The following is a 27504-nucleotide window of genomic DNA, read 5'->3' as shown; positions in this document are numbered from 1 at the left end:
GCCAAATTACAACATTATAATTTCAGGAATTTTTTTAAATCATAAGACCAGCTTTTAGAAGAAAAAGCACACCAATTATACTCTCTGTTGAAAGTACAATCTATACAGAGAGGAAGAAAAAAAGTTTGTCTCGAGACATAACAAAATACAACACCAATTCACAGATGTATGGCTCATTTTTAGCTTTCAGAAGCTTCACCTTTGAAGCTCTACTTACAAAGTAAGCATCCACATATTGAAGTTATTTATTTTTTACATTATTTTACCTGTATGACCTTTTTCCTCCATGCTAATTAAGGCTTGTACACAAGCTGCTGAAGCATCCTAGCCCAGGAGTGGTAGCAATTCCTGAGCAATTATCCCAATCTGACAGCCTCTCTTCCCTTCTCTGTATTTGCTTACACCTAGACTCTTTCATCACAAAACTGGGAATTTTACCTATTTTACACAGTTAATTTCTGCACAGCATTTTACAATAAAAACTTCTATACACTGTTAATGGACAAACCTCAAAAACGGCAATGTTATCCCACAAGCCTGCAAACCATTGTCATAGAAACTAATAATCAGCTGTACAATCAGAATTTCCATATGGTACATAACCTACACACACTCCACAATGCATAAAAAACCCCCTCAAAGTGCATACCCTAAAAAAGAGGTCAAGAGAATCCTGGATTGATCGGGAAGGAAGGAATTTCTTCCTTCGAGGAAGGTCAATGGAAAGGTCATTAAACTGCTCTCGTTTAGTGACTGTTTCACCACACCTAAAAAAGAAACATGCTTGTGTAAGTCTGATGAAAAATAAACTTGAAATTCATGAACATTTCCATGTTTTAGGGTCAAGTGACTCCTCAGTAAACACAACCTTCTTGATCATCCTATTTTAACTCATCAAAATGGAACTGTTTGATGCTCAGAACCAAGCTGGATCTCACAATTTCTTTGTGATGCTTTAGAAGTTGATACATTTGTGTAAGGGTAAGAACAAAAATGTACAGATTGCTTTGGAGAGGCAAATGATCAGGTATACAAGAAATCAAAGTGACTGCTATAGCTGAACACATCTTCATTCAGTATTCTTAGGAGAAAATAAGTAAGCCCAGCCCAGTCTAGCAGAAGGGAAGTGCTAGAAATACTTAACTGTTCTCAGAAACAAAAGAGTAGAGTCAATCTAAAAACCAAAAACCAACAAAAACCCTTAATTTTTCTTACATTTCATTTTGCTTCGGGATAAAAAAAAGACCCTATGACAGTCTTTTTTTTTTCTATAATTATTACCTGGATGCACTTTACTTTTAACTGTTCTGTGGAACTAATTAAGTATATATAAACTATTATTCCCAAGTATCTGTGTTCATGAAAACTCTGTGAAATGAAACATTCCCATATGGAAATCTGCTGCACAGATCATACACAATGAATGCCCAAACATATTGGTTTACATCTCTTTCTGCAAGAATGTAGAAATTTTGAAGAAAATGCCATTCCCTGGAAGCCCTCAGAAAGATCAAATTAAAAACACAGCTTTCACTTTTCCATTTTCTTAAGAGGAAACGTTACTTGGCTGAAACCTCTTTTTCTTTCTATTCCCATATAATTGGTACACAAAGAGCAAAACACAAAGGCTTTTCATTGGACATGCAATGAAGAACTAGGTGGTAAGAAATTGTTTAAGGTCTGCAGCAGCAGAGTGTGTGATGTGACTTTTACAGCATTTCTAGACAAGACATTATTATTCTAAATATCTAGCTTTGGAAAAACCATAGTTCTTAATTCTGGTTACAACCTGCACATGAAGTCACATGAGATGGGAACACTTTCTAGTCTTCTAACATAAATGCAAAAAAAAGCTGTCAAGCACACTTACATTTTGCAAATTATAGAATGTTGAACCTCAAACTCTAAGTTACTGATAACAGGACATGTATAAACTTTGGTGGCTGAGAGGTCATCAGAAGCACGTCCTGGTGAGTTATCCTCATTAGGGACTGGTTCACTCTTCCAAGTTTTGTTTAACTTTTCCATGTCTTCCTTCAGCTGATCCAGACACTGGCTCAAGAACTCATGTGCATCCTGGAAACAAAACAAATGCAATGAAATGTACAAGTTCATTCAGTATTTTTCTCAAACACAAAGAGACTGGGGAAATTATGTTTAGTTCATGCATTCAGTAATACTGAGGCAGCTCTGCTCTAACAGTCACTGCCATTCAACCAAAAGTCAGTCAAACACAGCTGAAGTTTGACAAGTGTTCAGTGCAGTCCAAGCACTGAACAAATTGCACATTGTTATTTCCAGACAATGATACTTACATTCTGCATGTACCCAGAAAATCTCTCTGCAGTAGCTGAAATGGCACTTTTCACCTTCTTGAGCAGCTCTTTCTTAACCTCAGGGCTGCAGACATCCTTTTTAGCAAGCAGATGGGCAAAACGTCTGCAGAGGACAAGGCAATGAAACACAGGTTGGTTTTTCAGGACTTTAGAGAAACATAATAGAACTCATGATACCTTATTTTAAGAGTTCCTAAAAGCTTCTCTCCTGTGATAAGTGATTCAGGAGTTCTGTATGAAAATATCCCACATATAATTAACCTTTTCCATTTTCAAGAATTTTGAGATCTCATTTGAGGCCATCATCAAACAGCACTCAAATGAACCAAAACCACCAAGCCACAATCTTCTAAGGTAAAGAGAAAAGCCTTATAAAGCTCTAAAAACTTATTTCTCCTCTTTTACAGTAAAAAAATAAACTCATAATGCTTTTTGAAAACATTTGTACTAATAGGAGACATGATATCACACAGTACCAAAATAAGCAACCCAAAATCACTAAATTCAACTTGAATGGTCAGAATAGTTTCAATTTATGTTCTATTTTTAAACTTCCACTCATTTTCAAGCCTTACTTCTTTCAGCAATAAAAACATTAACCCTAACCCTAAACCCTACCTGGCAAAGTTTTTAAAAAAATTTTCTGCACCTAACTTATTTTGTGTTTTCTTCTGAAGCATTCACTCTGCCACTAGAAATACAGTAATAGAATGCCTGTAATTCAGTATTGTAAGTTTTAAGAGTTGATTTCCTATTTCAAAAGTAAAGCTCCAAAACAGAGAGCTCTAGGATTTCTTTTATTACCTATACAGGCAAACAACCCTTTACAAAGATGCTTCAGTATTACCAAACCAGTTTCATAGTAATGAAGGATAAAATAGTTTTCACAGAAAGTGAATTTTACCTGATAAGTGCATTGAGTGGAATTTTTTTCCACGGGATACCCTGTTTGAGCAAATCATTAGCAAAAGACTGAATTGAAAACAAGGACTGTAGAATGGCATTCATATAGCAGGTGTTTCCCAAGTTTGAAAACCTGAAAAAAAAAACATAAACCAACTTTGTGTCTAATGGTCAATGTGCAAACCTGTCAGCTAAACACAGCACTACTAGCACACAGGATATTCATCCCAGCCACTCCCCACAGTTTCTTACTGGAGCTGTTCCCCAGCGCTTCAGCCTAAACTGAAAACTCAGAGGCAGCACTTAGCAGGAAAGTACCCATGAGTTTCTACAATCAAACTTAAAAAAAAAGCATATATATATATATACACACACACATACATATATACACACACACACACACAGAGAAATAAATCATCATTCAAGGAACATGAATTACCTGAAATTATTATGTCTCTGAAACTCCCAGGAAGTGAATTCAAGAATACATATCCTCCAAACTAAGAACAGTATTCCCTGCCTCAGTGTTCATTAATTTCAGGATTATTTTTAATTGAGTAATTAAAACAAGAATGTGCAAGTTCCAATGATCAAAGTATGCATGCTAGATAAAGAATATTAAATTTACCCTTGCAACTGTTGTTGAGGATGGGTGGAAAGGGGCACCCGGGGTTTGTTCCATCCTGTGTAATCTTGATTAGATCTCATTTTTTTAACAGAAAGAGGGGCAGGTTGAGAAAGGAATCCCAGGCTTCTTTTGGCTGAAGAGGTCTGGCTAGACACACTAGACCTAGAAACATAAAAGCATAAGAAGGGTAAGGCTTGCAATGCTCTGCCTTAAAGAGCTATAGTCCATGACACTGGAATTGCAGCACTGCTGAAGACAAGGACTGGTAAAGCCACACAAGATAACTGGAATGTATCACAGTGAAAAAAAGAGCTGTGACAGAGAATGTTTCTTTCCAGAAGTGTTAAATTCTTAGCTTGGTTAAATTTCTTTATGTCCACTGGGGTGCATGCAGTATAACCAAGTCTTTGGTCTTATAAACATTTAGTAAGTCTCCACACTAGATGATGACAAGAATGATTACACACATGAGACCACTGCTCCCAAGATATGCTTAAAATTCACCTCTTGGCCAGAGCCTTCATTTTCAGTCTCCTGTTCTTGTAACCTAATCACTATGCACCTCAATTCCTAACATTTAAACATGGACAATGCCTCTTTTTTTCCCTTGATCTTGTATCTCATCTATCTAGGGCATGAGTCTGACTGCAGAGCACCTGACAAAAAAGAATCCCAAGCTCAGCAGGATTCAGTATTTGCTAAAACACTGTTATTAAAATATAGAATTGCATGCCATTTATCTGCTTGGGAAAAATGAAGCAAGGATTCAGAATTAACTTCTGGAGTTTATATAGAATTTGAATAATCCAGAATCATTCACAACAACTGTAACAGATTTGAGTGACTTTACAAAGTCTTTCCATTGTGAGCAGTAACTAGAGTTAGTAGATGTAAGCAGGGCAGTTGAAGACACACTGAAGAACTGGACTGTGCTTCCAAAGCTAAAAAGAAAAAAAACAACAAACCAACAAAACCCCCCATGTTATGCATCTAAACACCTTGTGATCAACACACAGGAAACTGAAGAGCTTAATTCCAGTGAAACAACTGCTATTTACAGTTCATTCCAGTGAATCAGTCCTACCTGTCCAGGGTGGAACTGCCAGTGGAGTACTCCTTTGAAGAGGACCGACTACCATAAAAAGATGATGACTGCAGTGGTAAAACACCTTTACAAGAGAAAGAAAAGCAGGACATTTTGATCCAGGTTACACAGCTGTTTTTACAATAAACAACTTGTTTGAAAGTATTTAGTCAAAAGGTTTAAAAATCCTCAAATATTGGTTTCTAGAATTGTCTGGCAGACTACTAATCCATATACTTAGAAGTACTAATGTGAATATTAATGAAATATAAGTAAAGGCATAATGGAGTTTAAGGTATTCAATTCAGTCTCTATCAAATTCAAAATGCAATATGAAATATTAAAAAATCATTATCTTAACCACATGAAAGTTAATAAATACCTTCCTCTTGTACAGAAGATAAGACACATGTACAGAAAACTCCTGATTTACAATACAGTGCTCTCAAAATTCAGGGTAAATACACAGAAGTGAAAACAGCTTCTCTTCCCACTCCCAATTTCACAAATTACTATACACTTGGGGCAAAATAGGATAGTTTCATTGCTATGACATCATTGTGACATCCTGAGACTCTAATGCCTCAGATGGTGCCATATGAAAAAAATGCTCTCAAAAGTCAAAAACCCACCTATTAGTGAATCACAGTGTAATTTAATTTGAATAATGAATAACCATTTGCTGCTTATCCAGCTTGAAGTCTTTTGAGCCATTCAACTTTCAGAAATGAAGATATATGAAAAGTCTGCAGTACTGTTACCAGAATTTTCAGGGATATACAGACTCTTATTTTGACTCTGAAGACAAAACCAGATTTTCATTCAGAGGTAAACATTCACCTTACTGGCTGTTCCAGCAACACATTTGTGCCCTCAGAGATGCACTAAAAAAAGAATGCATCCACCAATGTTCCCCATAAAAACAAGATCTTGAATTCATTCCTCTTTATGAGGAAAGAAGCTAAGTATTTATTCATAAAACTGAAGAACAGTGCTGCTTCTTAGCCTATCTACATATTGTCTATATTTCTGTATTATCTGCAAAGCCCTGTCCCACAGCAGCATTCAACTTGGTAGAATTTTGGTAGAAACAGGACAGAAGTCCTGGCCCCAAAGAGCTCCCCCTGTAAGTTCTGGGGAAGAGATAAGGAAGTAAAAGCAAACAGTACACATCTTAATCACAAAAAACTAGCCCACAGTTCACGTGGGCATTAAGAGCAAAGGAAAGTTTAAAAAATAAATAAGCAAGCAAAAATGAATTTACAGAAATTCCCTCCCAAGAAAGAGGGCAGCTTGGAAGAGTTTGAAGCTACTTGTTGGATTTTTCAAGAAAGCTGGCTCATGGGCTGGCATCAGCACCAAAGAATAAAGGTCAAGGCCACACTAGAGAGGACAGGCTTGGAAAATTAAGGCAGGTTATTTGCATCTCATGTACAGCTCTGGAGGAAGTAACAAAGTTAATGGCATAGCAGATTAGCAAAAATCACCTTGCAACAACTTGCTGAACAACTATCAAAGGGGTAAAATTGTACTGGTCAAGGCTAGGTATAATTTGGCTTTACATTCATTTTTTTACCTGATGTCCTATTCTCCTCAGCCTGCTTCAGGTTCAACTGCTTCTCTCTGCTACTATTCAAGTATTTCCATGCTGGATCACTCAAGGCTTTATTATTCCTACAGAGTAAAGAGTGGAAGGCAGTGCAATTATGAAAGATATGGGATACTCCTGTTCAATATTTACAACTTATTTCTCTCCTATCACCTTTAATACTTGACCATGAACAGTAGAACTTCACTCATATAAGTTTAACCAATTCATTTAAACAAGCCCTCTTACAATTAAATCTGACTTCAAACACATAGAGCTTCTCCAAATGGCAATTTCCCTTTATCATTTTTGTTTTGGAAAAGGTCAAAGCACATGTAGTCCACATGCAGTTCTGACTGACACACCTGACAAAAGATTGATGACACAAAACTCGCATGTGCCAATTCATGCGAATCAACTACTGGAGGAGTTTGTATTTCCCTTATTAACCCTGAACACATACCTCATTTCAAGCACCCAATGTGTTCACAAGCTGACTGACCTGGTCCACGTGTCTGAGAGCATTCTTTACAGAAAAATACACTTTACAAATGAACAAGGAATTTTAAATCAGAAACCAGTGTTACTTACGTTGAAGAATCATTCTCTTTGGGATAATCTTCACTCATTTCTGAACCAGGGGGTTGTGTTCTTTTCCTCTTTTCACTGATGACAGAAAAATTCGTGGTCATTCTTTCTGAAAGGTTAGTAAAGGACCCTCTTGCAACTGAACAGAATTTCTCAATGCCTTCCAAGCATTTTGGACCTGGCTTCTGCAGTCTCCTCTTTTATAGCATACAGAGAAACATTTGGTCTGCCCAACTCTTAAGCTGTACTTAAACCTCTAGTGCCAGTGCCAGTACCAGTCTGAGGCTACAAAAGTGTGTATTAACACCCTGTTAAAAGTAACAGCAAAACTAGAGGAAGATTTATATCCTCTTCTTATGTCTCAGTGTACTGAGCTCCATCTGTACTTCCATAAAGAGCTGGATTTTAACAGTACCATAGAAAGAAGAAAATCCTCCTACCGATTCTCCAACAAGCCTGTCCTGTGAGGGGCTGATGATGCAGGAGATGCTGAAATGTTCACCCTGTTGCTTGGTGTCCCAGCTCCAGCAGAATTCTTAATAGAGCCTCTTGCTGGGGTACCCAGCACCTTGCGAAATGTATTTTCCTCCTTGCTCTCCACAGTCACTCTTTTGGGAGGAGTCTGCAGAGCCCAAATGGAAGAAGGAAAGGGAAAAAACCCAAATGTGAAAAAACAGGACCATCTTTAGTCTGAGCTATGATTTTCACCACTCTTTAATTGCTACAGTGTAGCATCCAGAAGTGGAGAGATGTTACTTGTAACAAATTCAGAGAGTTTAAATTAGACATAGGTAAAATTTGGACTGAGTCATACAAGTCCTAAAAATGAACCTCCACTACAGTAGCCACTTTCCCTTCTCATTTTCCAATGTTAAGTCAGTTGAACTTAAGTTTTTAAAATCTCCTTTACGAACTTTGACATTAAAAATCCCAAGGCATGATTCCTAACTATCCCCATATCAACCTTGGGTGGTATCACAATTAAAAAGCTGTACTTAATTCCACATAATTTAAACAGTGCCCTGACCACCTTGGGCCAAACAAAGCCCTACACGTGATGCAATGGAAGAGGTAGTAATGGGTTACTAAGTAATGTTGGACAATCTTAGACTTAAAAACTGAACATGTCTGATCTCACCACTATACACACAGCTTCCAAGTTTTTACAGTGAGATTGCCTTTAATTAACATGCAGAATCTGTCTTGGGACAATGTCAGAAATACTCTCCCTCAGGGCAGTAATACAAGTATATTCACAGAGATAAAGTAAATTAAAGTCAGTAGATATACCATGAAATCTGGGGAGAAAAAACCCAAAAATATTTTGAAGGAAAACAACTTCTGGGGAAAAGTCTACAAAATTTAAACAAAAATGTGAGCAGAACACCACAAATTCAGTAACTTTATTCTGAGATAAACCTGGATCAGCTGCTTTTCAATGTACACATTTGGATGAAGCCTGCTAAACTCATTAAGACCTATGCTGACTAATACATGGTCACACATGTAAGGTGTTTGGCATACAATGGAGATTCACAACCATGCAAGAAGCAAGTCTCAGTCATGGACTTTCCTTCCATTTCTACTTCTAAAGCTCATATGTGAAGAACACAGTCTGACTTCCACAGCCAGACACTAACCTTTATTACTCCTACAGAAGATGTCTCCTCACAAACAAGACACAGCATTGCCAACCACCCCATGCACATCTATCCCAAGCTCTCTAGGTTACAAACACTTTGAATGTAAAGTATTTACAGTGCTATTACAACATACAGGAAGAGAGGAACAGAATAAAATTAGAAAAAAAATGTGAACAATTTAACAAACCTGGTTCTCTATGTAAGAGAATTGCCTGTTGGCTTCCTTCTGTGTGGCCCTGCTGCCCAGCACACCTCCAAAGCTGCCAGATCCCTGTGAGGGCTTCCCAGCTGACAGAAAAAGTACACAACATTTGATATGATTGTCATTTAACCAACTGGGATTTTTACTTGCAAAAGGTTTAGCTGGAGTTGATTTTGGAAAGGGTATGCTAAATTTCTTGCCAATAGACTCCAATATTCTGAAGGCACAGCCATAAGTTTGTGTTTATGGATATCCCTCATACTGGTCATTTAGCCACTTGGCAGCAAACTTCCTATCCTTAAAAAGAAAAAAAATCTAATTAAGTAAAATGAAAAATGAAGAGACTGTGCATGGGTGTTTAACAGGCAACCTTTCAAATACCAATGCACAACAAACAAATCCTACATGTTAATCTCTGATTATTATTCAGCATGAGAAAGGTATAAAACAAAAAATGGGGTTCAAGACCCCAGAAAGAAGCATTTACAGAAATGCAAAGAAAGCCAGGACCACAAGGAGGACAAAATGTGCTGAAGATGTGTGCTGGTTTTGGCTGGAATGGAGTTAATTTTCTTCCCAGTTGTGAATGACAGGGCTATGTTTTGGATTTGTGCTGGAAATAGTGCTGATAACAGAGTGATTATAGTTATTGCTGAGCTCTGCTCACAAAGAGTCAAGGCCTTCTCTGCTGCTCACATCACCCCTGAGGAAGCAGGGGATGCACAAAAAGCCAGGAAGGGACACAGATGGGACAGCTGACTCCAACTGACCAGAGGGAGATCCCACACCATGTGGCACCACACTCAGTGCATAAAGCTGGGGAAGATGCAAGGGAGGCACAGTGAAATGTTTGTATTCTCAAGTCACCAATACTCATGGTAGAGATGGCTGAACACCTGCCTGCCCACAGGGAGTGGTGAATGAATTCCTCATTTGCTTTGCTTGTGTGCACAGCTCTTGCTTTACTGACTAAACTGTCTTTGTCTCTACCCACAAGTTTCCTCATTTTCACTTTTCTCATTGTCTTCCTAATCTCACTGGGAAAAATGAGTGAGCAGATGCTTGGGGTTTAGCTGCTGTTTGATATAGTTGAATCACGATAAGATGGGAAAAAGAAAACACAACACCACTCCATAATGTCATAATATAATTTACAACAATTGCACTTACCAGTATGAACCCTGTCTTGATGGACTGCATCCAAATACATCCTCATTTCATTTGCATCTTTAAATGGTACCTTATCAATTGTCAGAAAGCTGGTATCCTTTAGTGTAAGCATCAGGCAGCACAGTTTTCTGCCATTTGGTCGTAAGGTCACAGTTTTAATGTTATGGCTTAACTGAAAACAAGAAAGTGACTATAAGCATAAATCCAACTTCAAACTTCCAAAATACTTACAAATTAAAAAAAAAAATATTTCAAATAGACAGGATAAGAGAGACTCCCACCAAAATACTTCTCCTTGCTTCACTTCAAGGAAACATTAAACCTCATAGAATTAATATAATGACCTTGGCATCTAACAGAATTGTAAGGACAGTATCACTATTGCTCAACAGTTTAGAGTTCTGGACAAGCTTTCTGAAATTTGCTTTCCTACTGAGTGTGACATTTGTAAATGTGAAGGAAAAACAACTTTATGAAGTCCAGTTTAGTGAAAACTTCCACATAAAGTGCAAAATACAATTTAAGATGGGGAAAGTTTCAAGTATTAAACATAAATGTCTCACCTCACAATCTGCATCCAGAGAAGACAGATTTGAAATGGCTTAAAAAAATCTGCTGAGGGCCTAAGTCAGTAAGAAACATGCTGGGTCTGTATGCAACATCATAACAATTAAATGAAAGTCAAAACTTTCAGAGTTACGGTGGAGCACATTAATAATTTCAATAAGATTTTGTGCCCCCTAATGATGCCACTGCTACTTTACAATAACCTTATTTCTTATTTCATGCTAAGTCACCTACAAAAACTGTTGGGTAAAAGTTCTACTACACCTGCAGGATGAGGGTAGCTCAAAGAGACTGGGATAGTAAAAGACACTCCATGTCCACCAATGAGATTTATTTCTTCCATTAAGATCTCTAGCTTCTTGGAAAACCAATCTAGACACAACATCAGCTTGTAAGAGGGGCTGGAAAATCGCCTTGATTAGAAACTAAAGGTTTGTTTTCATGGGAACATCACACTTTTGAAACACTTCGTGCTCCATCCTTGTATTTTGAGTTTTTTTTGTGGGCTGTTGGGAATTTTTTTAAATATAAGCTAAAAATATCTTCAAAGACCTAAGAATTGAGTAATAGGTTCCAAGTTTTTCATGCTCTCTTAAAACACCGAGCCTGCAAAGGGATTACAATTATTTCACCATCTCAGTGCAAAACAACCCATTTCAACTCAAAATGATGTCAGACGATTCCATCCATACTCTTCTTGCACATGCTAGGACCCAGTCAGTGTCACAAAGTTTTGGCAGGTACAGGGAAACAAAGTATTTCTCTTAAATACTATCTAGGACAACTTAGTTAAAGCTTGGAAACATCTCTAAAACATCATCTGACAGAAGAAATTTGATGACACACCAGTTACTTTAGAAAGAAATACAACACTGGATCCATCCAAATGTTCCATTACAGAAAAGGAAAAACGGGCAGGGAAATCACCCACAGCCCTCTCAGTGCAGCTTGTCTAAAAAACAGAGAATGCTACTTCTAAAGCAAGATCATCAGGAATTTGTGACACCTGAAGTGGCATGCCAGCAGCCTGGGGCTGTCTCACACAAACTACCCTCCATCACAAGCCTCCTCCTCTTCAGCTGCTGCAGTCCCAGCTGTGTGGTGGTTTATCACCCTGTCCACCAGATCCTGCATTCAGTCTCTTCCCCAGATTTCTGTGAAAACCCTCCACAGAGCTCACAAAGAGATCTGACAAGTGGCAGAGCCATCAGATGTGAGAGGCTGGGAACAAAACCTGCCCCTTTAGGCCACGGTTAGCTGTTTGTAGGCTCATCCTCCCTGTGGAACCTCCCTTCGAGCTGCTGTCACATCACATCACTCATCCAGGCAGAAAGGAGTGTGTGAGAACAAGCACCCAGGGAATGCACAGGGGGAAGACAAGACTGCTCTCCTCAGGAGCAACATGGGCCAACAGCAGATTAAAGCAAACCTGCACACAGGTTGTGGTTTAAACCACAGCAGCACATAAGAAGGCAGAGATTCTTTTCAAGTCTACAGCAACACAGGTGGAAACAATCCACAGGTAACAAATTCCTGAAAGCCTTGACTTCAAGGCAACACCAGCTGCCAGATTTTTTGCTGAGACACTTCAGTACACTAAGGCAGCAAAAACCTAACCTTTCAAAAAGAAATGTTTTTTCATAGCATCTGCACACAGAAATAAATGGCTCACAGAACAGACTGATGAAAAACGGCATGAAAAAACAGAAGCCAACATACAGATCAGTTTAGGCAGTCGCAAAGTTGCTAAATAAGATAGGATAATTTTTCTTCCAACTGCTCTTATGTAATTTACATATTTTTAAAACAGGTATGTATTTCTTACAGAAAAAGCACTCTGCTTTAGATTTAGGGCATTCTGCACAAAATCTAGGAAGACTGACCTGAAAACAACTATAGAGTGATAAAAATTTTTCAAGAGAATCTTTAACAGCAATCTGCATTTGCATTAAAAACTTAAAACTGTAACAACTAATGTTAAGCAAAGTCTTGTAAAAGGCTAGAGGTGTGTTAACACCATTAAACTTCAGCTGGGGAAACAGCTAGTATAAAGTGATCAGGATCTTCTCCTTTAGAGAATGCAAATGTGCCAGTAACAGAAAGGTTACAGGTTCCAAAAATCAAAAATGTGAGCCAAGATGCTCTATACTTCTGTAACTTTTCTCTGCTTTTTTGGTTCTTCCCATTAAGTGGTATCTCACTGCCAACCTTGGTGGATCCTTTAACAATACTTGTAAATAATTTACTGCAGAGTTATACAAAGGGATTAGTGTTCAGGAAACGAGGAACAAGAAACAGTGACAGAGGGAAGTCTGCTGGACACTTAATAGCCTTGAAGAGGACAGCTGTTCACAAGAGCACAATCCATGCACTGTTAAAACAAAAGCCTTAATGTCTGGCATACCTGAAACGTGGTTGGAATTCCTCCAACATTGTAGTGAACTACTAGATTCACTTTGTTGTCCTTCTCCACAATTTCAAAGCTCCCCTCTTTCCATTTCGTAATCCCAGTCTGCATGCTGCGCATCCGGACAGGTCCGTGCACCTTTAACAGCGCCATGCTGCCTCACACAAAAGGGCTAACAGGGGGAAGTATGCTCCACCTTAAAAACCTGTTAAAAAGGAGAAATCCGTAACTCGGCAGGCCGAAGCATGGCTTGAACTTTCCATAGAAGTTTCACTATTTTTAAACACAGTGAGGAAGAGTTGGACAGCAGTGAAGGAAACTTAGATTAACAAAATCTCTCTCGGTATGAACAGCAGTGCACCGATTCCTTACTGCTGAAAGGTGAGCAGACACAATTCCAGATACAAAAGTCCTCAAAACCCCTTAGCCTCAACGAATCTAAGGAAAGAAGGAAAAAAAATATTGCCCGAGGAAAGCCAGTATGAGATGGGAACCAAAGTTCTGGAGGAAGCCTGAGAAAGAAAACGAGCTCGTTTGTGACGGCGCGGACCCGCGGCCACCTGGCAGGGCCCGGGAAAGCCACGGGCCCGGCGGCGAGAGACGCTGCCCGAGGGTTCCGGAAGGAGGGCGAAGCGTATTCCCGATAAAACCAGCCGGAATGAATGGAGCGGCCCCTGCGCGCAGCCCGGGAGGCGCTGCCGGGGAGGTTCCCCCGCCATCCCGCGCTCAGGCGCCGCCGCTCCCGGCCCGGCCTGGCGGTGCTCCCGCTCTTCCCGGGCCCGGCCCCGCTCCCCTTCCGCCACACAGGGACACAGAGCACGGGAGCGCCGCCCGCCCCGGGCCGGGCCGCTCTGAGAGCAGGCGGCCGGCGGGAGGGGCACGCGGCCGGCGGGAGCGGGTAGGAGCGGGTGGCGGTGAGTCCCGGTACCTGCGTTCCGGCGCGTCCCGCGGGGCCCGGGGCGAGGCCCGGGGGCGGGGGAAGGGGGCGGCGGCGGATGGCGGGAACCGGCCGCAGCGGCGCGAGACGGCGCGCAACGCGCGCTCGCTCACGTCAGCGCGGCGGCGCCTTCCCGGCGCGCCTCACGCGCGCCCCGCTGCGCGCGCAGGCGCCTGCCCCGCCGCGGCCCCGCCCGGGCCCGTCCCGGCGTGCCCCGCGCGGCGGGTGAGAGGTCGCGGCGGCGGCGGGCCCATGGCGGCGGCGGCGACGGCGGCTTGAGGCGGCACCGGCTGCGCTCCCACTCTCCGACCATGCACAGCCTGGCCACGGCCGCGGTGAGAGTGCTACACCGCGCCCCGCCGGGCGGCGGCGGGACGGCGCTGGGGATGGGGCCGCGTTGCGCGGGCCGTGCGGGGAGCGGGAGCGCGGCCGCCTGTGGCCGCGGGGGGAGCTCGGGGCCCCGCGGTGTGCAGCCCCGCTGAGCATCGCCGGGGCCGTTTGGCAGCTGCCTGGCTCCGGCTGCTCCGTGCGGGCTCTGCTGGCCGTGGCTCGTCCCGGGCCCGCAGGGTTTCCCGGCTGCGCATCCCGTACGGCTTTCCCTCCTTCGCCCGCGCCTGCCGTGCTCCCTCCATGGTGTTCCCTCTGTGTTTTAAGGTCCCTCAAAGTATCACTAGCAAAGGTATTGGCAAAAGCAGGTTTTATATAAGAGCAGAAGCGTGACAAATTTTGTTGTTAAGGTTTGCTCTACTACTTGAAAAGCACAGAGAGGAAAAGCAAACAAAAATCTAAAATAAATTAATCTATAACCAAGATAAATCAAAAAAATTGGCCACAGAGGGTGTGGTAGCAGAAGAGTGGGGAAGAAAAGGATAAGAATAGGAAAGAATAGGATAAGAAGGGATAAGGAAGACCCTCCAGCTGAGGCACAAGGTTCAGAGTAGATCTTCTTTAAGTGACCTTAAAACACTTATCTGTGCCTCCTCCTTCGTGCCCAGCCACCTCCTCTGCCTCTGGGGAGCTGTTTTACTGCTGGCCTTGGCTGCAGGGGCAGAGAGTAGATAGCAAAAAGCCCCTCTGTGCTGCAGATGCTGCCTGTTCCTGCTTCCCTTTTGCCCATTGCAGTGCAGTACCTTCCATAGCCGGTGCTTTCCCTCATCCCCCTCAGGAAGCTGCCAAAATTGGGTATTGGTGCCTGATGTTCAGGCTGGCTGGAGTGGAACCATTCCTTGGCCCGGGAGGGTTCAAACATGGAAGTTGAGTTTGAAGGATGTGGTTATTGCTTTGTATCTCCCACGTGGTTTGGTTTGTGTTTTGGTTTTCACTTCCCCAAATGCACGTTCATGGTGTGTGTAAGATTTCATAGAGCTGATTGAGGCTTGTGTTTACTGAGTGTGGGAGGTGTATTGCAAAACCAGCAGTTAAAGCTGTTTCAAATGAACTTAAATCAAGGATCTGGTTGGACTAATGAGCTAATGAGTGAGTGAAGTTTTGATGAACAGGAGTTAAGAGAACTTTTAAAGTTTTCCCTCTTTGTTTAAATGGTTGTGAATTTAACGGGTTCTTGGAGTGCTGTTTAATACTTCTGGTTTGAAGTACTGTTCTCCAGAGCATGGAAGGGTGTGCCAGACCAGGTAGACTCTCTTAATCAGCATTTACATTTTTATAGCACTGTAATTCCTAAATGTTAAAATGTGTGAAGGACTCCCATTATGTGTATCTCCCATTAATCCTCTGCCTGTGTTCTGGTTATCTCTCCTTTTTAAAGACAATTTTAACAAAAAAATTATTTCAGAATAGAGATCATCTTTATTTTAGGACTCACTTCAATGTGTATTTAATTTATACCTAGTTTATGTTAGCTGGTTGTTCTGTATTGAAAGTGTATTTCTGTATTGTACCACAGTTAGTGTGCTTAGACTGGAGAGGACAGGGAAGGGTGTTTGGCTCTGGAGATGTGCTTGGGGCCTGTGGTAAATAAAGTCACTTTTTAGTAAGGTTACAGATTGGCGCAGGAATCCCTTTGGGTATTGTGAAAGCTGGTGTGACAAAGCTGTGAGCTAGAGCATTGGTCTTCACACAGTGATGCTGATGGCAAAGCTGACACTTTGGTTTCCAGCCTGAAGACATCAGAGTGCTTGAGGGCAGACTGAAACCAATAAATGTGCCTGTGATTGGCTGTAGGGCATTGAAAGCCCTGCTAGAATCAGCTAATGCACTGCTATGGGAGTTCAGAGTTCATTTTTGGCACAGATGGGCTATCAAAGTAGTTTAAAAAGCACGTTATCCAGTTAGTCAGTGTCCAGCTTTGGCTGACCAGGACTTTTACCAGTGTGCCTAGCTCAATTAGGAAGAGAAAGCCATTTGCCTAAATAAATTTGTTATGTGATTATTAGAGATGTGTTTTCTCCAAGAAGGACAAAGGGTGTTACAAGACTTTTCCTGATGTAATACTGTTGATAAGTTTTACTTTCCCTGTGTGCAAACGAAAGCCTGCCTGGTGAGGTTCTGTCCTGGAGCTTTCAGGTTTTGTGCAGCCTTCGGGGTTTCCCAGAAGTTTGGGTCTTTGAGGGAGAAGAAGAAACAGTAATAGGGAATTAGGAAAAAAATGCATCTTTCCATTTAAACTAAAACAAAAGGAGAAACTGTAGAGCCTCTGAAAAGCAGTCTATTCTGGCTAAGAAAGATATTGGACATCAGAAACTTAATTGTGTGGAAAATCTACTTAGTGTTCTCTAGGGATCACAAGCACATGATTGTGCTTTTAAGGGGTCGATGTATTTAAGCTTACAGGAACTGAAACTTCAGTGAGTCTAGAAAAATAGATGGAAGTTTTAGATAACAGAATTATAACAACATTATTGCTACACTGCTTGTCAATCCACCATCCCACATGAAAACAAATGAGCTCTATTTATTCTCCCTCTCTTTTTGAGCTTTACTGTAGAAGTTAGCATTGCAATTGCACTCAGAGTTGAAGGGGCACCAGAAACTTTGCTAGATCGCTAATTTAGTTTGAGATTTTGCGGGAAAAAATTACAAATTGAGTAGGTGAGTGTCCTGGTTCTGGCCAAAACAGAGTTAATTTTTGCAGTAGACAGGAGGGAGCATAGCTAGGCCCTAGAGATTATTCTGTACTACCTCACATCATTTTTCAGGGAGGGTAGATAGACTTGATTTGGGTTTGGGCTAATGTGGCCCAAGAAGCAGGTGGGTATTTTAGAGGGGGTTCTGTGGGGTGAGCAATAACTTTTCATTTCTTGTACCTTTTGTCACTAATATTAGTTATTAGTTGTTTTCTCATCTCATTGATGTTTTCAGTAAATTGTTCCTGTCTCAGCTTGTGATCTTAATCTTTTGTGTCTCCAATTCCCTTTTCCATCTTGGATCAGGTGGACTGTGAAGGGAAGGAGGGAGTAAGTGACAAGTGGTTTCAGTGGGAACACTAAATTGGAGAATACCATCCCTAAACCATGACAATGAGAAAAAAAGAGGGTAGGAGGAAATATGAACAGCTAAGTATTTGAGCCCTAGAGTACAGGGACTGATGACACTGCATTGGCCTATGTATGAGCATTAAAGTTAAATAATAAAATGAAAGTGGCTGGAGGAGAGAAAAATCCCACAGCTGGGGAAGAATTTCTTTGGATGTGAAAGAAAGAAAGCTAGAAAGCTGTTGGTGTGTGCCAAAGGTTTAGAAGTCTCTCTGCATCCCCTCTGGGACTGCCTCTGCCATGTGGCTTCATGTCTTGTTGCAGCCACTTTCAGTTCCTGAGCTCCCCTGTATTCTCCTCTGTCTCAGTGGTGAGCTGCTTGGTGACAGCAGCTGTCAGTGCAGTATGGGCTCTGCTTGCATCTCCTGTGGGGAGCACATGAAGAGTTTCAGTTGGGGTTAAAAAAGAAAGAAAAGAAATACAGTGCTGTTCCCAGGTGGGATCACTGTGCACAGTGGGATGCAGAGCTGGTTGCATGCTGGTTGGGGTAGCTCAGCAGCAGCAAGTACCAACAGGGCTGTGCTTGTCTTCAATAACTACCCCTGCAGCAGTGCTTGAAAAGGTTCTGACCTGGTTTTGGGAAGTGTTCACACAGGAGGTTTTAGTGATGGTTTTTATCTTCCTCAAAATTTTGTATCTGAGTCGCCCAACTGTCTCCTTAGGAAGCCTGCAGAGTATTTGTTTGTGCCAGCAGAGGCAGGAGACAAAGTTTCAGTGAAAGACTCATGCCTTGCCTTCTCCACAGAAATTATGATACAGTCTCTCTTTTCCTTCTTCTTCCTCTTTTTTTTTTTTTTTTTTTTTTTTTGAGAACTTGATCTTGATACAGTTCTTTCCCTGATGTTTCAAGAGAGGCAGAAGCAAAATCTAGATTTCTCCTGAGAAGTAGAAAATGTGTCTTGGCTAGGATTACAAGTCTACTCTACTCTGGGTTTTTTTTGAACAGGAATCAAATAATCCTGAGTTCTTGCAGCAGCTTGGCTCTCACAGCTGAATGAAGTTACAAAGGTACTGCTTGACAAGGGGATTAAGGAAGACTGTGTTAACAAGTCAGGCCAGGAAATAAAGCCTTAGAATTTCAAATAGGTGAAATACTAAGACTAATCTAAGGAAGGGATAGATCCATATCCAGAACATCTTGATAGAGTTTAGGTCCTGCCCTCTCAGTCGGGAGTTTCTTTTTCTGTCAGATTGTGGGAACAGTTTGGGTGAGAATTGGATAAAATGTTTGGACTGAAGCTTTCCTGTCTCCCTCCCAGCCTGTGCCAACAGCACTGGCTCAGGTTGACCGTGAAAAGATCTACCAGTGGATCAATGAGCTGTCCAGCCCTGAGACGCGGGAGAATGCGCTGCTGGAGCTGAGCAAGAAGCGCGAGTCTGTGCCTGACCTGGCCCCAATGCTGTGGCACTCATTTGGCACGATTGCAGCACTCCTTCAGGTGGGTTGGGCTCTCTGTGTCTTTATTCTATGGTGCAGCATCAGCACATTGCAGAACTTGTGCATCCATGAGGTGGACCTGGGGAGGAACTGGTGCTGTCCTTTATTGCCATTGATTGGGGGTATGATCTTTGTTGGATTATGTGGTGAGGGGAGCAGATTGTTGGAATCTGTCACTCCTGTCACTCCTGTGACTTCATGTCAAATTGACTCTGCACTGGCTCTGCCCTTGCCTGGGCAGCATGGTAGCTGCCATGTAACTTGAAAGTGATGCTTGGTGTAAGCAAACTGTTATCCACTGTCACTGCAGTTCCTTGCCAGACAAGTTCTTTGGTGTAGCTTTCTGGTATTTTTCTCCTTTAACTTTCAAGTCTCTGTTAATTTTTAGGAAATTGTAAATATTTATCCATCAATCAACCCTCCAACTTTGACAGCCCATCAGTCCAACAGAGTCTGCAATGCTTTAGCTCTACTACAGTGTGTTGCATCACACCCTGAAACTAGGTAAGTGTTTCCAAGTTGGGTGAGTTTTCTAAGGTGTTGATATTGACACCTCAGCCCATGTGTTTGACTTTAGAAGAACTTTAATGCCTTTCTCTTGTTTTGCTTGAGAGAAATGAAACGTCCAACAGAGCTGATAGATGGGCAGCTGCCTGCTGCTTTTACTTGTTTGACTGGATTACCAGGATGACAGGTTTATAGTGCTAAATGCATTGCATTCCCTGGATCATCCTGAGGTCTTGCAAATTCTCAGAACATTGGGTTGTGGCAGCTTCTGGGAGGTCAGCCAGAGCTAAGTGTACCTTTGTGCTGAGTGCTGTGTGCAAGGATCCTTGAGCTTACAATTGGACAAGGAGCTTGGTTAGAACACAGTGTTAATAATGCCAAGTTTGTGGGTTCTCTCCCCATATGGGCCATTCACTTAAGAGCTGGGGTCCGTGATCCTTGTGGGTGTCTTCCAACTCAGAATATTCTGTGAAAACAAAAAAGATTATATTTCAGCTTACAGTGTTTTAGACGAGCTGTTGAAAGGGTGGAATGAACAGGACTGTCTGTCCCAGGTATGTGTGAGGCAAGGGAGCAATAGCAAAGCCATTTTTGGAGTCCTCAGCCAGTGTCTGACTTCATGTTTCCTCAGTCTGTGCCCAGCCTGTGTCAGTAGAGAAAAATATGGTGTTGGTTCAGCCAAAATCAGTAGCTAAAACTCAGAAGGAAACTACCCAGAGATCCACAGTCTCAGGCTTCTGTTACTGCTGAGCAGCAGCATAGATGAAGCTGGTTTTGAGCTGCTGCAAAGCAGTGTTAAACAGCAAACCTCCATGAGATGATATTCAAAGAAATGGGGTAGTTTTACATTACTGACCTTTACAATTAAAGTTTGAAAATTTGAAGAAGTATTTTGGATGATTGTGCAAGAGAGCTTCCCTCTGATAGCAGAGCAATCTCCAGCATTCTACCTGCAGTCTTTATTTTTCACTACTGCTAGAAGGCAGTGTGAGGACTCTTGGGAAAAGGTGGTGGTGCACATTTAAATTCTGGTGATGCCTAAAGCTCAGCCAGCCTGTATGTCTGAGAGGTGCTTTACACAGGCATTGTGGCTGACAATCCATGTCATTGGGAACCTACAGGGTGAAATGCAGGAGTGAATGTACAAAACAGAGGGTCTGGGTGGCAGGAGGAGATAATAAAAACAGCAGGGTGTGCTCATTTCCTGATCAGCTGGGGCAGGAATGCAGGTAATTGACAGATCAGGTGTTAGGTTTTGTGCTGTGCCCAGTTCAGGATTTGCATCCTGCCTTTCCATCACAGAATTAACCGTTTCCCACCTCTGAGGAGCAGTAGCAATGAGGTCCACCAGGAACAGTCTGAGGCTCTGTGTGGTAACACTAGACTGTGTGCTCACTTTGTTTTCCCTGTTGTTCACATTGTGTGCTCTCTCCTTCCTACAGATCAGCTTTTCTGGCAGCTCATATTCCTCTCTTCCTGTACCCCTTCCTGCACACAGTCAGCAAGACCCGTCCGTTTGAGTACCTGCGGCTCACAAGCCTCGGGGTCATTGGTAAGCAGCCACACCATTGCTGGACTGAGCTCCTACTGACTTAGAGCAGTTCATGCTGTGGGCATAGAGACCTGCATGACCAAAGTCAGAAGTCTCTTGTTATTGGCATTTTACAGGTAGTAGTAAGAGAAGGAGCTGTTCCTTTTTCCTTGTGGAGCTAGACTCCTCTTCCTTTTCACTTATTAAAATTCCACTGAAGTCTAAATGCATTGCCAAAAATATTCTTTGAGCACAAAATTCTTTGAGCACAAGTACCTGCAGACTTGTACCTTCACCCTCAGCCCTCCCAGCTAGTCACTGGGATGGGTGGGTGCAGGGCATAGGTTTCTGTCATTGAATGACTTGGGTTTATTTTCCCTGTCTTCCCATTATCCTGTTTTTTTTTTTTTTATTTCTTCTTTCTGCCCAAATCATTTTTCTCTCAATGCATAAAGAGTCTTAAAATGCATTTCTTTCTCCCAGAGGTTGCTGTGGGTGCCATGTGTTACTACTGAGGGAGAGCCAAGAGTGCATCCCCCCTCTGAAAAATAAACAACCCCCAAACCCATTACTTTTACCCTGCCAAAATTGTTTCTTTTGCAGCCATATGCTGCAGCATATCTAGGATGACAGTTGCTCTGCCTGTCATTCAGACTGAATGGTTTCTCAGGAGGGCAGAGCAAAGGCCCTCATTGAAAGGTGAGATTTTTTGAAACAGTTTATCATTTACTGGTTTTTTTTTTGTTTGTTTGTTTTGTTTTTACTTCAAGGGGCCTTGGTGAAAACTGACGAGCAAGAAGTGATAAATTTCTTATTGACAACAGAAATTATCCCCCTGTGCTTACGTATTATGGAGTCTGGCAGTGAGCTCTCCAAAACGGTACCTTTTTTTTTGTTTGTTTTAATAAAGACCCTTCATTGTTCATCTCTGACTGACCAGGCAGCCAGTGCCCTGCAGAGCTGGGTTCTCTGCCTTTGCAAGTGCTTGAACAAGTCTGGGTGGAGTTTTTACCTCCTCAAAAACCAAACAGACCAAGACTTGAGGCTTCCTGATTGGCCTGGCAGTAGTTGGCTTCTTATGCAACTTGAATCCAGTCATCTTGTACACTCTGTTTTGTGTCCATATCTTTTCTTTAGCCAGGCATTGTGTACTGTCCTGCATTTTCTCTTGTCTCTTAACTTTAACTGAGTAAAGCATTTGCTGCCTGCTGGGAGGCTTTTCAACTCTGGGGCTGACTTGAAAAGAGCACCACACAAAGGCTGTCCCTTCTCAGGGTAGATAAGTTGTTTATGTGCTTTGTTTTCTGCTTTCTCCCCAATCCAGGTTGCTACGTTTATTCTTCAGAAAATCCTCCTGGATGACACAGGGCTGGCATATATCTGTCAGACTTATGAGCGGTTTTCCCATGTTGCCATGATACTGGTAAGATTATTTGTTTTTAAAGTATTTATATCTAAAAAAGAAAAAAATATGCTACAGCACTCATCTTCTTCAGCAACTACTTTACTGCTGTCTGACTGGAGCACAGGATGAGGGAGGCAAATAATTCTTGGGCTAACTGCTTGTGGCACTGTAACTCTGCTTCCATGTTGCCTTTGTATACTTCTGGTTTGTATGCCCAGAGAACACATATTAGTTGTGATATACTAAGTCCCCAAGACAAAATAAGTAAACCTCTTCAGAGAAGAAAAATATTTTCCAGAGTTGTGGGTGTTTCCACTTGTTGGTGGGATGTGAATTGATTTAATTTTATGTAAGAATGGTCACACAGTTTAGATCATGGATCTGTGTCCCACATCTGTCTCTCACAACGTGTTGAAAGAACAGGGCAAGTATATACCATACTGTCCTCATAACAGTCCCACAGTTGCCAGCTGCTTTCAGCTTTGGATTTCTGGGGTCATTTGTGGGGTTTCTATGTAGCAACCCCCCAGTGTTTGTCCCATCTACCCTTTGAACCCATGAAAATTTTTGTACCCACAGTGTCTTTCACCAAGGAGTTTCATGGGTTTCCTGTTTGCTGCCTGGAATGCCACCCTCATTTTTTCTTTTCTAATCTGGCTCCTACTAGCTGCTGCATATGCTCTGATTTTTGTGTTGGAATACAAAGAGAGCAAACAAGTTCTGTCCATTCTGTGATCCCTGTAAAGATCAAGTTTGAGTACTCAAAATTTGTTCATCCCAGGAGTAATAGCCCCAGCTTGAGCTTTATCTTTGAGCTTGCCAAGGAGAATACAAATCTACCCTGGAATAGTTACTGCCATGCTTTTGTGTGTATTTGTTTTCTTTTTAAAGGGTAGTCTCAGGAGAAAAAAATGCAGCAGTAAGTTAGGCACTTAGCAATGCTGGTTCTCTGACTAAATGTTATTATTTTCATCAGGGATATTTACTTGTCTGTTTTTGCAAATATAAAGAAAAAATTACCTCCTACTACCCACAAACAGCAAAATATGAATGATTTAGAGCTGATGTTCCTAATATCCAACGTGATATGATTTTTGCATTCAAGAAGATCAACTTTGATGAAAGTAAATCTGACTTGGGGACAAAGCAAAGGATGCAATTAGAAACTCTGAAGTAGGGGAGGGAAGGAGACCATGCCATTCCCAGAAGTGAATTCTTCCTTGAGCACAGAAGGATATGAGTGTGTAAAGCTACGTAAGCATGTGTAGTCCCACCACTGGGTGAAGCACTGGCAGGATCAATATTCCATAGTGCAAGAGAGAAAGATAAAAACAGACTTTTTCATTGTCTGTTTCAAAAATCAGGATAGTGTACTCCTGTCTAATGAGGGTTATGATTTGCTTCCATGTCTATATTATATCCTTTTAAGAGAGAAAGTTAGTATTTTCCATCCAGGAGCTCTCTGAGAAGCCTGTGGTTATTTATTTTTAAGAAATAGTTGTTATCCTGGGGAATTGCTAAGAACAGGAAGCTTGCAAAAGGGTGGATAAGGGGGATGTGCTAGTTGCTAACAGCCAGGATATCCAAATACAGGTGAATGGCTAATGGGGAAAATGGTTAGTGCTAGCTAGTGTAGTTTACAGGAAAAAAACAACTTGTTGGGCAGATGTGATTGACTCCCAAATACATGTCAGCAGTCTTAAATTCTTCAGAGCAGGTGTGTGAAGTCATCCACACTGTTTGCTCAGCTGGGCATGTTGAAAGGTACAGCTGTGTACAAAGTCCTACTTAGTGTGAGAAACAGAGACTGGGCCAGGAAGATCTGTCTATGCCTTGCTTCCCTGGAACAGCTTCACAAGGGATGTAGCAGAAAAGCAAAAATAGGCTTGGATGCATGCTAAGACCAGATCAGGATCTTGCTACACGTGGTGTGAATGAGCCCAGTCCTGTCTCCTGGCTTTTCATGGTATTGCTTTTGTCTTAAAAGGATGCCAAAATGAAGGGAATGCATATGAGAACAGGGGGTGTTGCAGAGCTTGGGAACACATGTCATGGTGTCATTCAGCCTGAGCTTATCCAAGTGTCTGGAATGTGTCTGTCTTCCATGAAGGGGAAACACCAGGTTCTCTTTAGTCTCACAAAGAGTTGCTAAGTAGTCCTAGATAGGTAAAAATTAAACACAAATGAGATGAGCTTTCCCCGAGCTGCTGGGGGAGCCCTTTCCAAGTCATGGCAAGCTGCTATTCTCAAAGACTCTTGGCAAGCAGCACCAGGCTCTGTGCAGGGGTATGTAGATAGAAGGTAATGGGCTGTGCTGGGCAGGAAGTCAGAGTGAGTGATTTCATGATCTTTCCCAGGCTCTGTTGATTGTGAAGCTGTTCTTTCAAATGCTTTAACTGGTGGCACTGGCCTCTGTCAAACAGGGTAAAATGGTCCTGCAGCTCTCCAAGGAGCCATCGGCACGGCTGCTGAAACACGTCGTCCGCTGCTACCTTCGCCTTTCCGATAACCCCAGGTAAACATTTTAGGAGTTTGGGCAGGGGCCTCTTCTGTGCCCTTGGAAGCACAGCTCTTCAGTTCTCCACAGTACCCACCTGGGAGGAATCAAGGTTCTGGTCTCTCAGACTTAGCTCAGTGTGAAAGATGGGTGGGCTTTATGCTTTGATGGGTTTTTTTTTTTGCTAGTCACAGGAGCTTTTATGATACATGGGAGAAGCAGTGACTGCTGGGGGATTGTGCAAATTCCAGCTGTGCAGGTTACTAATGCCTGAGCTCAAATGTAGCTTGAACAAGATACAAAGGAGGGCCTGGGGTGGAAGGTACACTATACTCTCATTCTGCATCAGACGGAGCGTTAGCAGTAGATGAAATTCAGTGGAGAGAATGCAGACTGATCTCCTGCTGACCAGTAGCTCTGCCCAAAGCTGCTGGGTGTGCATTTGTTGCCTCAGTCTCTCCTGGCATCGCATCACTTTGCTGCTGGGTGTTGGGGTGCAGGGGCTGCTTGGCGGGGTTTAGTGTGAGGAGTGGGAGCTGGGCTGGCTGGCTGGCTGAGTGCCACCTGCTTTAGTGCTGCTGCTGCTCAGTGCTTTCCTTGGCTGGCTCTGGCAGGGAGACCTTCAGGCAAAGGAATGCTGTGTCCCCGGTGGGGTTTGCTCCCCTCTTGCCCCTGTGAGTTTATTTGTTGGGCCCCGTTTCTTGTCTCTTGATGTAGGGCACGTGAAGCTCTCAGGCAGTGCCTTCCTGACCAGCTGAAGGACACCACCTTCGCCCAGGTCCTGAAGGATGACACCACCACAAAACGCTGGCTGGCTCAGCTTGTCAAGAACCTGCAAGAGGGTCAAGTCACTGACCCACGGGGCATCCCTCTTCCTCCGCAATGACTGCTGGGGGAGGTGGAGCACTGGGGAAGAAACAGCTCAGGTTTACAAAGAACCAGGAACAGGTGACCTCTTCTGCAACAAACTGGGCACGCCAGCTGGCTGCCAGCCTGTCGGACCATCCCACCCAGCCAAAGGGCTGCTCTGTAGCAGTGCAGCAAGCCTCCGGGGATCCCAACACCAGCAAATGCTGATACTACAGCTTAAAAAAAAATCAATAAAAACAATCTGTATAGATCCCAGTCTCTCCGGGAGGCTTGGGTGGCATCTCTTCCCCCACCTCCAGGCAGGGGGTAGTGCAGATGGCCACTCTTCCAGCAAACTCGGCCTCCGCCCAAGTGGTGCACGACAGCGGGTATGCGCGCCACGTCCCTCCAGTTCCTTGTCACTTCTTGTTTACATGTCTGTTTAGATAAGTGAACTGAATAAAAGCTGATCCAGTTGTTCTATCCCCTCCTAATACTGCTACTCAGCTGCAGGTAGCCAGCCCAGGGACAGCTTTTTTCCCTGCCAGCACATCCTTTCTCCTGGCTCTGCATCCATCTGGCACAGTGAGCTTCTCTCTTCCTTTCCTTTGGTGTGGCTGCAGCGAGGCCTTGCGGTGCTTGCCCCAAGGGGAGGGTGGGATTACTTGAAATGAGCCCATTCGTCATAAGGTTGCTTCCCAGGGCTCTGGGGAAGAAGATAGCAGGATTGTGCCTCTTGTGCTGTAAATAGTGCACTCCCACAGCTGACCAGCGGCCAGAGGCTGATGTGTGCTGGCCTCTCATCTAGACCTAGGAAGGCTGCTGGCTGGTTTATCACAAGGAGCTGAGTGTGAGGGCACCTGCCTTGAGGTGGTGGGCAGGCCACCAACTGATCCCCTGCTGCCTGCAGGCTCCAGGTATGCTGCCTTCTGTACCCACTGCTGCCTGCCAGGCGCCTCTCAGTCCTGCGCATTCCCTTCCCCCCTCCTCCCGCTCCTCCCTGCCAGCCAGGTGCATCCATTTCAGCTTTGAAACCTGCCTTGGCATCTGCCATGGCCCCACTGCAATTAAACTGGACCAGCAGCCACTTACCTGCCACCCCTGTGCCAAGGGGCTAATGCAGCCGCAGCAGACTCTCGGAAGCAGTGGAGGAGCTCCCAGGCTCTGTGGCAGCAAAGCCTGCTCTTGGCTGCAGGCAAGCCTGAGCAGCTACTTAATTTCTCCCCCCTCCTCGAGTAGCCCATTTTGCTGATCATCTGCAGTGTCGTGCCAACAGTGTCTTAAATCCCACCATTTCCTTTCCCTCCTCCTCTCACAGCCTTGCATAACAAGGGCAGAGCACAGCCTCTTCCTTGCCCTCGGGTTCCTGTTTTATAACCATTGCCTTTTCCCTCCTTTTCACCCTGACCTTGCCAGGGTGTGAAAATGCTTCTGTTTGGTTGGTTTGTTTTGTTTTGTTTTGTTTTTTTTAATTCGGATTAATAAACAATAAAACCCCAGCCAGCACAGAGTGGTCCTGGTCTGGTCTCTCGGGGGAGCGGGGCCAAGCGGCGCGGTGGGTGGTTAATTGCAGATGGGAGGAAGGGCAGGATGTGCCGTCTTGGGGATATGAGCCGGAACGAGTGACCTTTCCCAGTGGGAGCTGGCTAGGTCCCTGTGGTGCCGCATCTCTTCTGTGGCAGGTAGTGTGGAGGGGATGCTGCTCTATTCTGCTTTGCAGGAAGGCAGCGAGC

At 43.2% G+C, this 27504-nt stretch overlaps 2 protein-coding genes across 2 annotated transcripts in view; one reads left to right on the top strand and one right to left on the bottom strand.

Annotated features, from left to right (window-relative positions):
- USP37 (ubiquitin specific peptidase 37) overlaps positions 1 to 14198 on the bottom strand; it is a 31420-nt gene extending 17222 nt beyond the window's left edge. The window contains exons 1-13 of the mRNA XM_079310667.1: positions 14045 to 14198; positions 13114 to 13321; positions 10143 to 10314; positions 8958 to 9058; positions 7568 to 7749; positions 7131 to 7205; positions 6528 to 6625; positions 4952 to 5036; positions 3868 to 4029; positions 3241 to 3372; positions 2316 to 2439; positions 1871 to 2076; positions 650 to 767 (exon numbers count right to left, since the gene is read on the bottom strand). Of these exons, the coding sequence (XP_079166793.1) occupies positions 650 to 767; positions 1871 to 2076; positions 2316 to 2439; positions 3241 to 3372; positions 3868 to 4029; positions 4952 to 5036; positions 6528 to 6625; positions 7131 to 7205; positions 7568 to 7749; positions 8958 to 9058; positions 10143 to 10314; positions 13114 to 13269 (1611 nt within the window). The 5' untranslated portion in view covers positions 13270 to 13321; positions 14045 to 14198. The remainder of the gene's footprint in view (positions 1 to 649; positions 768 to 1870; positions 2077 to 2315; positions 2440 to 3240; positions 3373 to 3867; positions 4030 to 4951; positions 5037 to 6527; positions 6626 to 7130; positions 7206 to 7567; positions 7750 to 8957; positions 9059 to 10142; positions 10315 to 13113; positions 13322 to 14044) is intronic.
- Positions 14199 to 14220: 22 nt separating this feature from the next.
- On the top strand, positions 14221 to 27275 carry CNOT9 (CCR4-NOT transcription complex subunit 9). Its single transcript, XM_079310669.1, has 8 exons — positions 14221 to 14388; positions 18804 to 18983; positions 19371 to 19486; positions 20932 to 21041; positions 21791 to 21900; positions 22345 to 22443; positions 24849 to 24940; positions 25640 to 27275. Exons 1-8 carry the CDS (start codon positions 14365 to 14367, stop codon positions 25806 to 25808), a joined length of 900 nt encoding a protein of 299 aa, XP_079166795.1. The 5' UTR covers positions 14221 to 14364; the 3' UTR covers positions 25809 to 27275.
- Positions 27276 to 27504: the final 229 nt, after the last annotated feature.

This window comes from Erithacus rubecula, assembly GCF_903797595.1.
Source record: "Erithacus rubecula genome assembly, chromosome: 8".
NCBI classification, from domain to species: Eukaryota; Metazoa; Chordata; class Aves; order Passeriformes; family Muscicapidae; genus Erithacus; species Erithacus rubecula.
Note: the sequence above shows the minus strand (reverse complement) of the source record. Positions and strands in the feature narration are given on the sequence as shown.

What these genes read in the sequence shown, in the direction of transcription:
- CNOT9 (XM_079310669.1), top strand. Translation starts at nt 14,365, where the DNA reads ATGCACAGCCTGGCCACGGCCGCG. An exon ending in ACAGCCTGGCCACGGCCGCG is followed by an intron (nt 14,389 to 18,803) that starts GTGAGAGTGCTA and finishes TCTCCCTCCCAG; the next exon opens with CCTGTGCCAACAGCACTGGC. An exon ending in GCAGTGAGCTCTCCAAAACG is followed by an intron (nt 21,901 to 22,344) that starts GTACCTTTTTTT and finishes TCCCCAATCCAG; the next exon opens with GTTGCTACGTTTATTCTTCA.